The 14,239-nt window shown below is 40.2% G+C and overlaps 1 protein-coding gene across 2 annotated transcripts in view; it reads right to left on the bottom strand.

Annotated features, from left to right (window-relative positions):
• Window positions 1-14,239, bottom strand: part of LOC129761717 (xaa-Pro aminopeptidase ApepP) — a 92,318-nt gene that overhangs the window by 13,542 nt on the left and 64,537 nt on the right. Inside the window, exons 2-8 of one of the 2 annotated variants that reach the window (XM_055759455.1) lie at window positions 12,996-13,087; window positions 12,590-12,919; window positions 12,067-12,530; window positions 11,742-12,009; window positions 11,235-11,682; window positions 11,106-11,174; window positions 4,583-4,710 (exon numbers count right to left, since the gene is read on the bottom strand). In XM_055759455.1, the coding sequence (XP_055615430.1) occupies window positions 4,685-4,710; window positions 11,106-11,174; window positions 11,235-11,682; window positions 11,742-12,009; window positions 12,067-12,530; window positions 12,590-12,919; window positions 12,996-13,087 (1,697 nt within the window). In that variant the 3' untranslated portion in view covers window positions 4,583-4,684. Of the gene's footprint in view, window positions 1-4,582; window positions 4,711-11,105; window positions 11,175-11,234; window positions 11,683-11,741; window positions 12,010-12,066; window positions 12,531-12,589; window positions 12,920-12,995; window positions 13,088-14,239 lie in introns of those variants that run through there. The other variant, XM_055759454.1, reaches the window with a different exon arrangement.

Raw genomic sequence — 14,239 nt, 5'->3', positions numbered from 1 at the left:
GGCAGTGCATGGTGCCCACCCCCATCAACTGGACCGGCCACACGTCGACAAGGCCGCATCTAATCTGTGGCTAACGCGTGGTGAACTCTCTTCAGTAGTAGAAGCCGACATGATAGCCATCCAGGACAGGATAATGCCGACGAGAAACTGCAGGCGGTACGTCTGGCATCAAGACGTTGATGACATTTGCCGGATGTGCCATCAACCAGGTGAAAACATAGAGCACATTATGGGAGGCTGTCCCGTTTTGGCCAACGCAGCCTACACCGAGCGCCACAACAACGTGGCCCGTATTGTTCATCGACAACTGGCGCTCCAATGTGCTCTACTGGAAGACAACGTACCAAACTACCGGTACCTGCCTGCACCTGTCCTGGAAAATGACCGTTTCAAGCTGTACTGGGATCGCACTGTTCTGACCGACCTCTCGATCCACCACAACCGCCCAGATATAATGGTTTACGACAAGAGCGACCGCAAAGTCACCATCATCGATGTCGCTATTCCACTGAACCAGAATCTGGAGGAGACCCACGGTCGCAAAATCTGCAAGTACCGACCATTGGCCGTGGAGCTCAAGGAACTGTGGGGGCTAAGGGAGGTCCCAAGAATTGTTCCAGTCGTTCTCTCTGGAACTGGAATTATCCCGAAGACACTTCTGGAAGCGCTAAAGGTGTTGAACATCGAGAAGGAATTGGCCGGCATCCAAAAGTCGGTCATCCTTAGCACCTGCGCGATTGTCCGACAATTCCTCGGTCAGGACTAAAACAGCACGAGCATGCAGATACGTGCATTCCGCAGAGCCTAGTCCCCCTTTGGCATTCAGAAGCCCGGGGGCAGGTGAAAATTCTGGCTAGGTTCGCCTAGTTAAGAAGTGAGATAAGTCTGCCAAAAAAAAAAAAAAAAAAAGTCCTGGATTGTCACAATTTATAGATTTGTTTATTTGTTTATTTGAAAATGTCTTATCATTACAATGAACCTTCGTTACTTTGAAACGAAGTTACTTGAACAGCCGCTGTAGGTCTTGAACGGCTGAGTTACATCCATAGCTAGTACGACGGAAAGATACTCGAAGGAAGATACACCACGCAAATGTAGAGTACTCTCGCTGCTAGTTTCATCGAGACCCACACTTGTTCGACACTCGACCATGCGTTTTCAACAATCAGCTGTGCTTTAAAATGTCGATGGACAGTTATCAGAACACCACCTCTGGATAACTTATTACTGTTGAATTCTTCCCGGCAGTGCAAGCTTTCATTTTGCTACCATGTTCGTTCAACATGGTAGCAAAATGAAAACTGAGATTCGCCAGGGTGATGTATATGCAATCTTGACTTCGATAGACTTCCAAGCATACTTTAGATTTTTGTGATGGTTAACATTTCTAGATTTTTATTGTTGAACTACAAACGATTTGCATGTTCCACCAGATGGCATGCAAATCGACGCGGTGCCTCCAACGAACAAATTTGCACCACTGTGTCCGACATCTATCTTCCATTCTTCCGTTGTATCGAGCAAATCAGCAGTAGTTGATATCAGCATTCAGAAAGACTGCTGTCTGCTAGTTGGAGTTGGATCAAGGCTTGAATTATAGAGGCGTTAGAACTTTTTTTAAAAGTTCGTTCGCCTTGCCTTGAAAAAGGCCAATTCTGAAAACTTCACTTAACTCTCGGCCTTGAGGAAGCCCATTTGGAAACCTCTCTGCCGTCTGGCCGATAGCTGGATGACTGATGAATCGTGAATACTGTGAATGCTTAGTTCTCTTCATTCATTCTGTACGTACATGTATTCTATACTTATGTAATGAACTACTAAAACTGAACGCAAAAAATACAATTCTGTAACATTGAGTAGAAAAAATCATATACCAAATATTTTAATACATCTTGGAAATCGAAATGTAGAAAAATGTGAAATAGAACACATTCATAGAACGCTACAACTCTGTCATAAATCAGGTAAATAGTTTGTTAAGTTTAGTCAAACGCTTCTTTCAATATTTGCTCTATCTTCATTTTCCGTAGAACGATCGCTGCAATTGATGTTTCTATTTGATAGAAACGTGACATGTTTTCTGATTTGTCACTTACATTGTTTACATACATTTCTAACTGATTTATTAGGTTTTTGTTATTGTTACCAAAAAGACGGGTGGGTAATGTCGGGGACATAACCGGAGTGACGTAGGACTATACAAAGGGGACAGCTTTTGTTAAATATATATTTTAAATATATTGTTTTATTTTCTTCTCCTACCTATCTACCTGAAAAATGGATTAGTTTACTGTTTACTCTTTATAAACATGTTGTGGTTCTGAAAAGAACCTTTGGTGTTGTGTTTTTGTTATCACTCGATATTCCCATCTTGTTCGGTTAAACCTTACTATTTAGCTATTGCGTTTGCCACTCGCCACAGCTTTCACAGTTGGAAAATTTCTTCCCATCCAGCTTGTGACATGTTGTTCAGTAAATTACATTTAATGCGACGTGCCGGAGAAACACTTTGCCACTCACTGAAACTAATTGTTGCCTTGATGAGCGCCGAACCGAAGCTGCTCTGTTCTTGATGCGGGTTTTCTGATTGTCATGAGCAGCTTTGCAAGCCAACTCGAGCACTCCGACGGCCGAAACTCTATAACCGCTGTTAGGTATACTGGTGCTCCGGCACCAATCCGTTCGGCCAAGTTACCCTTGCGAAGCAATCAGTGAATGCGACCAACAGTGAACTGGAGACCTGCACGGTTCGAGTGAGACTTTGCCTTTCCCTTAACTTGTCCTCCTTTGTTACGTCCACGATGCCGATGCCGTACAACCACACGAGTTTACGGTTTGAAAGAAAATAAGATATTTTTTTGGGGTCCGCGTGTTTTATACTCTAGCGGTACACACTCACAGGATAGAGACAAATCGGCAGACTCAGCCAGAGGGGCGAGTCCAACGAGACGAACGAATGAGCGTTAAAAGGGAGCGATGGCAAAAAAATACATTCATTACGATTTGTTCGCTCGTTGGATTCACATGCAGGCTAAAAAGGGTCCTTTTCAGGATCACAAAATTATCTTCAATCAAAAGAGTTTCTTTTGTTATCACTCGATATCCCCATCTTGTTCGGCTAAACCTTCCTGTTTAGCGATTTGTTGCCACTCGCCACAGCTTTCACAGTTGGAAAATTCCAACAAGATGTCTCATCCAGCTTTGTGACATGTTGTACAGTAAATTACATTCAATGCGACGTGCCGAAGCACCACTCAGTGTCGCATTGGAGGCGATTTTAACCTGTAATTGAACATTTGCGATGACAGTGGTACAGTGTCGACTTTAAACTTTCAATCTGGAAACAATTTAAGAATTGGTGAAAATTTAATAATCAGGAAAGTCCCCAACTATCAATAAGCTCAGAACAACTGCCAAATTCACATACTCATCAGACCCTGGCAAACAAATTATGAAAAAATCAATTTGTGTTTTATTATTATTTTGGATAATGTTTTAGAAAGCATTGAACTGTATTTCCTAAACTCTTTTTTGGAAGGTCTAATGGCCCTGAAAAGCGCCTTGTGTTATGGAATGGTTCCAATTTAGAAAACTTAGTACTCGTGGTTTTGAAAAAAACCATTTCGAACGCCCTCGATGCCGCCTTGTTCTGGATTTGCCACCAAAGCAGTTTGTATAAAGAACAAACTTTTTTCTACTGCTACCTGATGCCGTTTTGCGATTGCGTTTGCCACTCGCCACTCTCTGCAACTGCCTGTTGTCTTGATGTCCACCGAACCGAATGTGTTCTGTTCTGAATGCGGGTTTTCTTATCGTCGCGAGCAGCTTTACCAGCCAACTCGATCACTTCGGCGGCCGAAAGTATATAACGCCGGCTAGGTGGACTGGTGCACTGGTACTAACGCGCTCGGCCTAGCGGGGAACTCCAGATCAACACGGTTCGAGCGGGATTTTGCCTTTCCCTTCACTTTTCCTCCTTTACCATGTCCAGACATGGCTGCTTGGGTTGGTTTGTTGATGTGTTGTGATGCGAACCGATGTGGTGTACGGTTTGAATGAGAATGATCGTTACGGCAGCGGAGCGGGGATTTTTAAGCTGACTGGCTGGCTCGAGAATTACGCATGTGTGAGACTGCGACCAATGTTTCGTTCATTTTTTTCTTTTTCCTTTCCAATCGTGCTTCATTCTATTTCGCTGCTGATCTGGTTGCCCGTTTTGATCGGTACGATTTGAGGAGCACAAAATGGACCAATCAAAAATGGGCACATAGAGCATTTTGACAATGCTTGATATTTCACAATTATTCAATTATTTATCTCAAGAAAAATGAAATGTTATTCGTTATGATAGATGCGTAGATATATTTCCCATCAATTGATGCAAAAACCTTTGCGATCTATTGAGAAATGCTCGAGTTATAAGCGTTCCAAATCTTGCATTTTTTCCTACTTGTTCAGTGCCTAGATTTCCATTTCACCCCCTATATATTCCGGTTAGACGTAGTCCTACGTCAAAAAAATTGTTTAAAATGGCAAGATATGCCAAACAAAAGAGCCCGCCGGCCCACATGCGGCCCGTGAGCCGAAGTTTGGGTATGGCTGGTCTAGCTTGATATTCCCAAAATAATTATGTGTCGCACGATTATAACGCCTTCTACGCCATAGTTTCAGTTCTATGCATTGATCAATATTGAAGGCACCAACGCAGCCCTTAGGATAACGGAAAACAAGCGATTTTCACTTTTTGACGTAGAACTACGTCTTTCAGGAAGGGTGCCAAATCAGAAAACAGGTCACGTTTTTGAGAAATAAAGTTAACGTGAATAACTATTTTCACAGCGAACAAATTCTGATAATTTGCAAACCAATGGAATTGGAAATTCTCTAAGATTTGTTTGATATACTATACAGTACAACCCACTAATGCCTAAACAGTTTAAATTAATGAAAACTGGAAGCATTCTCATTTTCCCATACATTTGTTCTGCCGATTTGTGTGCATTCCCGAACAGAGCTATCAATAACGAGCAACCGATACATTCGTTTCTGCCCGTTTTCAACATATTTGGTTTAAATAAGCCATCCGCCATTTGAAGCCACACATTCAAACCATTCTTTGTGAGCCATAGCTAAGTGGTGCGGACTCAACTCACTTCATTTTCAAGCAAATTCATGCATGTTTTCAAGCGATTTCTTGCAATAATATCTCAAACCACCAGGGATGCCAGATTTACAAATATGTTTGTAAATTTACAGACATATCTGTAAAACACTTTTCATTTTTGTTGTAGACTTTTTGGATATAACAATATTTCACAGGTTTTTGAAAAATAAGAGGCTTTATTCATCACATCAAAGATATTCGACTCACCATATGACATTTTTTCATAGTTTTAATACAGAAAAGTTATTATATTTAGTTTATATCAATACACATGACGTTAGACCAGCGATACTCAACCTGCGGCCCAGCAGTCTTTCTGGTTAGCCCATCTGGTGTGTATGAAGTTTGGAACTCGTACTTTTGCCATGACATCATTGCAGACGAAAGAGAGGATACGGTTATTCACAATTAATGAAAAATTGCATTCTATGCATGTAAGGAAAAATCTTGAACGAAAATTGTCTCTGATAATTATTTTCTGTTCTAGATAAGATTGTTTTGCTGAAATGCAAGGAGATTTATTGAAAAATAGTTAAGTTAAGTCAGGACTATGTCTTCTAAGTATTTAAACAACATCGAATAAAAAATTTCATTCTATTTTCAACAACTTACATTCGCTCTCGGGTCTGCTTATGACGAAATATGGGTTACAGTTCGATATTTTTTTTTTCCAAAATATATTTTTTTATTAAGGCACATGTGGCGTTTGCCTGACGGGGCCGGGAGTCCAATATTTTGACATTTTTTGTCTTACAACTATGTTAGTAATATGTAACCGATTACTCGCGGTTGGCTCGAGGTTAGTATTACAAGTGTTCTCATAATTGGTATGTTGCAGTCTTCGATGCTCTATACGTGTGCCCGACACGGGCTACTTCCTATTGGGATGCAGCTGACCATTAATCAGCAACGCTCCCTAGCCTGTACCCCATATCTAGCGTGGTGCGTCTTTCTCGACTCGAGGAATCCAGGATAGAATGGTCACTAGCCGACGCAATCATCAGTTCGTGTAGAGTTGTCATGAGCGGTACAACCTTTGGCTCTTGTTGAATGATCAGTGGACTGCACAACCTTTGGCCCGTGCATCTGTGAAGAGTGTGTGTATGTATTGCCGCGACTAAGTAAAAGTTTATCGATCGGATAGGAGGAATATGAAACGGGGACACAACGAAGGAAACATCATTAAACGTTGACATCGGCGTTTCTGAGAAACAGTTATAGATGAAGCAGAAGATCAGGATCCCGGCTACCTAAGATATCCCGGACGGGGATATCCGATTGTCTGCCTTTTGCTCTCAGTGCTCTAGAGAGCTGAGAGCGAGCAGCATGGAACCGGATACACGACCAGACAACATGCTCGATGTCGTGGTAGCCATCGCCACAATCACAAAGATTGTTTGCTGCGAGTCCAATGCGATAGAGATGCGCGTTTAGGTTGTAGTGATTGGACATAAGCCGAGATATCACGCGAATGAAATCACGACCTACATTCAATCCCTTGAACCATGCACTCGTCGAGACCTTAGGGATAATCGTGTGTAACCAACGACCGAACTCATCTTCACTCCACATGCGCTGCCAACTAACGAGTGTGTCCTGACGAGGAATGTGAAAAAATTCATTATAGGCAATTTGCCTTTCAAAAAGTGTGCCTTCTGAAGCGCCCACCTTAGCTAGCGAGTCCGCTTTCTCATTCCCCGGAATCGAGCAATGAGAGGGAACCCATGCTAAGGTAATCTTGAATAATTTTTCGACCAAAACACTCAATAGATGTCTTATTCTTGTTAGGAAATAAGATGAGCGTTTATCAACTTTCATTGAGCGGATTGCCTCTATTGAGCTGAGACTGTCTGAAAAAATAAAATAATGGTCGATGGACAGTGTTTCAATGATCCCTAGAGCATAGTATATCGCACCCATTTCTGCGACATACACGGAACAAGGAACGATATTGTTACCACAGACATGGTTCATGGCCGTGTAGTGATTTAAAAGTTGTATAGCCTTGCATGGCGGATGGAAAATATACACTGCATTTTCTTATAAATTTCATGAACGACAAGATCGCAAGCCTTATTGGATGTCCAATATATCAACGAAGAAATACTGATTTTTATAAAAATTAACAACGCGTATGTATGTGTATGTATATATGTGTAGATTATTGAAACATTTAAACACACTTACAACACATAAGTTATTAGGTGGCCCGAAAAATCAATTTTTTCCACTTAGTCCCAAAAATGACAAATGAAAATTAATAACTTTTGAATCACTGAACTGATTTAGAAGATCGACATATAAAATTGAAACTAATGACCTAGCCTTTTAGTAAAAAATATTTAACTTGCGAAAAAAATAATTATATTTTAGTAATTTTTGATTGTAGTCGTATTTTTATTTTTTTATGACTTTGGACTAGAGGGCGCTATATTTTTTTAATTTTTTCTTGAAAGCTGAGGTTTTTTAAATAACATATATCGATATCAGAGATGCTATTTTTTCGTTTTTTAGATATGATTTTTCAAAGTTAACCGGTGGTTCGAAAGATCATTTTTCCCCCTTTGTCCAAAAATAACATTCTGCAAAAAATCATAACATTTTAACTACTGAACCGATTTAGATGATCGATATATTAAATGGAAGCCAATAAGCAAAATTTGAAAAAATATCACACTTGCGGGAAGTTTGGATTCTTGTAGCATAGGTCTAGTTTAGTCACATATGAATATTGATCGAAGACTTAAAACATGTTAAATATACAAAGTTATAACTTAAAAACGATAATTATAGCATCTCTGATATCGAGATATGTTAGGTAAATAATCCTCAGCTTTCCATGAAAAATCTAAAAAAATATAGCGCTCCTATCTTTAACCGAGAAAACTATGAAAAACTAACTGAATCAATAATTACAAAAATTAAAATTTAAATTTTTTCGCAAAAGTAAAATTTTTTCATAGAAAAATAACTCGTAAGCTTCAATTTGATATGTCGATGATAGGAATTGGTCCAATAGTTCAAAAGTTATGACTTTTTGTAGTGGGAAAAATGGGGAAAAATTGTTTTCGAACCATCGATTAGTTCTGAAAAATCATATTTCAAAAATAGCATCTCTGAAACGAAAAAAATAGCATCTCTGATATCGAGATATTTTATGTAAAAAATCTCAGCTTTCAAGAAAAAATATAGAAAAAAAGCGCCCCCTAGTCCAAAGCCATGAATACATTAAAAAACGACTACAATCAATAATTGCGAAAATAGGATCCATATTATTTGCAAGTTCAATATTTCTCAATTAAAGCTCATTGGCTTGAATTTGATATGTCGATCATCTAAATCGATTAAGTGGTTCGAAAGTTATAAATTTTTGAAAAAAGTCATTTTGTGAAAAAGTGGAAAAAAATGATTTTTTGGATCACCCTAAAATGGAAATGGGCACCCTAATGAAAAAATAAAAAAAATACGAGTTTAATGTTTTGCGATAAAGAACAAAATTACCACTTTTGGCGAAGATCTGAGAACCACTATATTGGTTTGGCATGGAATGGCTGTATATATATATACAAAATACAATCTTACGTGCATCGCGATGTACAAAGTATTAATGAATATGTGAAAAAGACATTTCTATAGATCTGCACACTTTTACAGACTTTTCCACATTTTTAACAGACATTCACATGTTTTTACAGACTTTTTTCAAAAATCATCTGGCATCTCTTCCTTCCACTTTTTATCGAATATTTTCAAATCGCAGGAGTAAACATTTACGTGACTCTGACTTCGTTTGTTTTTATTTCGTTCGGAAAAACGTTATGTCAAAGAGAGGGGAGATTAAAAATGCGTTGCTCAGTGAAAGGCTGAGATGCTCTTTCAGAGATGCAATGGTTAATTAAACAATTGACGGAAAAATGTAGCTCGTTCATTTGATAATTTTAATTATTTTTGTCCTTGACAACAATACCTCTTTTATAGTGTTGATTATCATAAGATCCTGATCGTTGGATCTCTTTTGTCATTTCAATTGGATCTTTTTTGACAGCCGTTTTGATTCAGTCCGCACTACCTAGAGCCATACCACCTCTCGTTTGGTGGGCATCGAAGCAACATGGTTGCCGCAGAGCGTCGAGAAGTAGAGGATTATTTTCTTGACAGGTGAAGGAAGAATATGAAGTAGAGTTTCTTTCCACAAGGGCCCTTCTCAGGGCTAGAGGCGGAAACCAAAAATAGAATAGAATGAAAACACAGATGCGAGTAAGCTAGTATAACACAACGAGCGGATATTATTCATGCCTAATGTTGATTTCACACACATACATACACCGCTCGATACAAGGAGAGCAAGTCCTCTGTATCGAGGTGTGCTTCGACAAAGTAGAGCAGCATACGAGAATTGTTTGTGCTAGTGCGGATATGGAAGAGTATCCAGAATTATGGAATATAGTTATACACTGCATTTATTTAGATGAACGTATATTTCATGAAAGTATGCTTTCAAATTCCAGCAGGGTAAGCTTACTGGTGGGGTTCGATCACATCTCAAGCGAAATATAGGAGCAAAAGGGTTCATAGTTTGCGATCGATATCTGAGTGGGAAGGAGAAAGTCTGATGCGAGTTGAACCAAATAAACGATAAGTGCTGATAGCTTCCGACTCTACTCGACTCTTTCAAGTTTACTGAAGTAATAAAAAATTAAATAGCTAAAAAGTTATTTCAAAAATTTCGATGCATTCTAAAATAATATTCGAAGTGATAAACAAGTGAATTGAATAATATAATTCCGTAGTTCTACGTCGAAAACTGCGGTCGTGTCCTAGATACAACCCATTACAATTTTTCGAACATAGAAAACGACTAAATATTTGCCTGAGCAGAGATCCATCGCTAAGCACGAGCAATGCAGTCCGAACGCCGAAATAGGAACAGAGGACCAGCGGTGGTTATGAATGTTAATAAAAGCGTCGCATGATATGAGATTCAAGTAGTTGTGGTATCCCTTGTATATCAAATAGTGGTGTTACTCACACTAGTTTACCGTCTGCGTCACTTAAGTATATCGAGTTCAGTTCGGTTCACACTTCTTTTAATGAAAATAAGCTCATTTCACACTTCCTTCATGACGATATTCCGTTTCCGCTAGCTTGCCTCCTTGTTTATAATTTTACGGCGGAATAATTTGCACCACCAAGAAAATGTTCATCAACTGCTCTTGCTCTTCTTAACAGAAGCCTTTTCTTTTAATATTGCAGGTCTCGATCAACGTAACAATCATCCTTGGTGGAGAGAGTTCACTACTGGCATGCGTTTCACACACAAATTCTCAGAACAATAATTTTTTTGGTGAGCCGACGATAGCCTAGCTTGATGTTTCCCTACACAATTGTGTAGTTCAGAACCCTCATGTCATCAGTGAGTGAGTAATTTGATCGCGTCCACAGCTCAAGCTGAAACGAAGACATATGATGACTTAAAACAAGGAAAAAACAGGCGAAGTTCATTGTTCGAGTAATGAACGAGACTGGATGTTTGCCTCAGTAGAGTTTCAATGTTTATACTCCAGAAAATATTCCCCATCGTCGATAAGTTGCTCGTTATTGACGGCACGGGTAGGTAACCACACGAATGAGCATAACAAATGTAAGGGAGAATGGAAATGCTTCTAGTTTTCATCAATTTAAACCATTTACACACCCGGCGATTGTAATATATAGCTTAACAAACTTAGGAAATATTACTATATTAATTGTCAAAATCCGTTCGGGTCAAAAATAGTTATCAACGTCAACTTTATTTCACGCTTTTGACTTCTTTTCTAATTTGGCGTCCTTAATGAAAGACGTAATCCTACGTCAAAAATTTTCTAAGATATCAATATATCGCTTCTAGATTATGTATTTAATATGAAAATTTATTGTGAATAAGTTACTGATGTCTTACCATTTGAGAAGAAATACCCTTCCTTGAAACCATAACGTTGCTTCGTCGTATACGCAACATTGATCGGAGCTGAAATATGAATTGAGTACTTAGTTAATATCAAGATAACATGAAGTTGGTCAAACTCACATTCATGTACGGAAAGATATGAACCAATTCCGTGACCCGTACCGTGTGGATAATCATTCATTTCTCCCCAAACTGGTCCCCTAGCCAGGGCATCCAACTCGGCAGGTTGCAAGTTTTCCGGGAAGATCAGCACCGAGAGTCGAATCATCCCAATCAGAACGTTTGTGTACGCTCGGATCTGCTCTGGTGATGGTTCGCCCAAATGAATCGTCCTGCTCACGTCGGTAGTTCCATCCTGATATTGACCACCGGAATCGATTAGCAGCGTGTTGTGCTCGGTTATTTCGAAGTCGGTTAAATTACTCGGCGTGTAGTGTGGAATTGCGCTATGGGAACCAAAAGCCACGATAGTCTCGAAGGATGTTCCCTCGGAAAGGTTTTGGATTTTTCGACTGCGATCAATTTCACGAGCGAGCAAAAGCTCGGTGAAGGTATCGCCTGCGAGAAACTGAAATAGTGATAATATTTATTGGAGAAGTTCATTGATTTGAAAAACTTGGATTGTACCCGACTTTCCAGAAAACTCAACACTTCACACATCGCGACTCCATCGCGGATGTGTGCCTTCTTCATACCCTCCTTCTCGATCTCATTCTTCTGGGCACGGAGGAAAATAATCGGCGAAGGTTTATCCAAAACAAGGCCCCGTGGAAGAGCGGAATGAATTGCTTCCGACGCTCCCAGGTCAAAAACAACTGCCGATGGAACGAGAATTCGTTTCCAGTGTTGAGACAGCGTTTGAAGGTCTCGCCGCACATCTTCATACTCTTTGATTCTGAAAGAATAAGATACCCATAAATTGAAGATCCACCAAACATTCAAAACCACTCACGAAACACAATATTCGTTATGGCAGTTGTGGGACTTCAAATGGTTAATCAGACCCATACTAATTCGGGTTTTGTTGGTGTAGAGGATGATTTCTCGATTGCTAACTAGCAGATATGCTTTAAACACCGGTGTGTATGGAATGTCGCTACCACGTAGATTCAGAATGTACGCAATTTCAGTCAAGGAGGTTACAATCATGGCATCGCAACGATGTGATGTGAAGTTCGAGCGGAGTTTGTTCACTTTGCTCTCCCATCGTTCTCCAGCGAACCGTAACGGATGAACCTTCAGCGAATTGAGCTTTGGTGCGGGGCGATTCGGGCCCCACACTAAATCGATCAGATTCCTGTTTATTTTAACCAGTTTGATGAACTCCGAGTTGAGCTGACGTTCCAGGGTGATCCAGAAAGAATGTGGAACTAATTGAGGATCGGCACCCACCTTAGACTCTGGTTTCAATTCTCCCTTAAATTAGTTACATTTATTAGTTAGGATACTTTTCATATTAGTAGTTATCTGCGAACCGATATCCACTCCGCCAGATTCGGTCGATCATCGTTACGGAAGATTCTCCAATCGCAGTTAAGTTCATATTCTGCCTGATCGTAGTATCGGGGATCGACCCACAGTGCAGCTGATTTGAGTGTAACGACAGCTTGCGCATTTTTCCCTGTGAAACCACTGATGAACTGTAACCGCTGATCCGACTCCATTAGGTGATCGGACATATGCTCATCGTAGGGAGTCACCAAGTAGGCATCCACCTCTACACTCTGGGTCGATGGCCTTGTACGCATCTCATTGCGCAGCGTCGTTAGCCTCTGATGCAGCATGCTATCATGACCGTCGTAAACCTTTTCAAAAAAAGAACAACAAGTAGTTTATCGAACTTCAAACAAAAACTAATCAACGATTGATCACAATATGCACCTGTATACGATCTCGATTTACACATTTGGCTCTCCTAGCTGGTCTCGGCGAATTGGCAACCGTCCCTGGAATCGCTGCCAAGAGCGTTGAGGCTAAAAATTAGAAAACAGAGGGGGTGGTATTCATCGTTAGTCATCGGAAGATCAGCTGGGTGATAGGAGCTCTGCACAGTATGAACGTGCGCCGCGCCTCATATGCGCTGGCGTTTACCGACAATGTTTACAAACAGCGACTATATTTGATTCGCCGATCCGATCCGCGTTTTGGCATCGCGGGGCTGTCCATGTTAGCCGGGATTGGTGGCAACGCATTCGGAGATCGCACAGCACGTGTCTCGCATCAAAACGATGTACACATACTGCTCTGCCGGCATTTGTGGTGTGAAGTTGACATGGTGCGGCGGAGGTTGGTTGGGAATTTAAAATTAAAGCGCGCACGAGGGGTCCTATTTGTCTGAATGCTTTAAGAACTACATATTTCATTATTGAATATGACATCTTTGTTTTTTATTAACAACATATTTGGTTCTACTAATCTTCTATTCAGAAATGGTACAGATTCAAATGTGTCTATTTCGTTCATGATTCGATGATAGCTGATAAAAAGCAGACCAATTATCAATCGTTATTTCGGAGAAATTGCCTAACTTTTCCGTTAATGTGACTCATAAGCTAGTGCACGCTACTTTGGGTACGGGGAAAGTTCTTACGATAGTTCGAGACCCCTGCCCTCTCTGGAAACACAATTAATCACATATTTTTGCATAAATCAAGAACTAATCAAGCAAATAGAACCAAAATTGGCATGTGGAGGTTTCAGGGGGCATGAAATATTTCTATGGTGGTTCGACACTCCTTCCCCTTCTCTAGGGGGGAGCTGTCATACAAATGAAAAACCAATTTCTGCGTAACTCGAGAACTATTCAAGCAAATGGAACAAAATTTGGCATGTGAGGATTTTTGGGTACGAAAAGTGTTTCTATGATGGTTTGACATATCTCTTTCCTTTGAAAACAAAACACGAATTTTTGCATAACCCGAGAATTAGTAGAGCAAATGGAATCAAAATTAGAATGTAAAAATCCAATTCTTCCGCAAGTGTAATGGGCACCTTACACGATCAACCGGATTGACAGTAAGTGTCTTCAATATCATGACAGCTAGGCTTTCAACATCTGATCTAACCTCAATCAATATTTTTCCACCTTACACGGTCAATATCGCCCTCAACCCGAGACAACGAAA

The sequence above is a fragment of the Toxorhynchites rutilus genome, chromosome 1 (assembly GCF_029784135.1).
Source record: "Toxorhynchites rutilus septentrionalis strain SRP chromosome 1, ASM2978413v1, whole genome shotgun sequence".
In the NCBI taxonomy this organism is placed as follows: Eukaryota; Metazoa; Arthropoda; class Insecta; order Diptera; family Culicidae; genus Toxorhynchites; species Toxorhynchites rutilus.
This window is presented reverse-complemented; position numbering and strand designations above follow the sequence as displayed.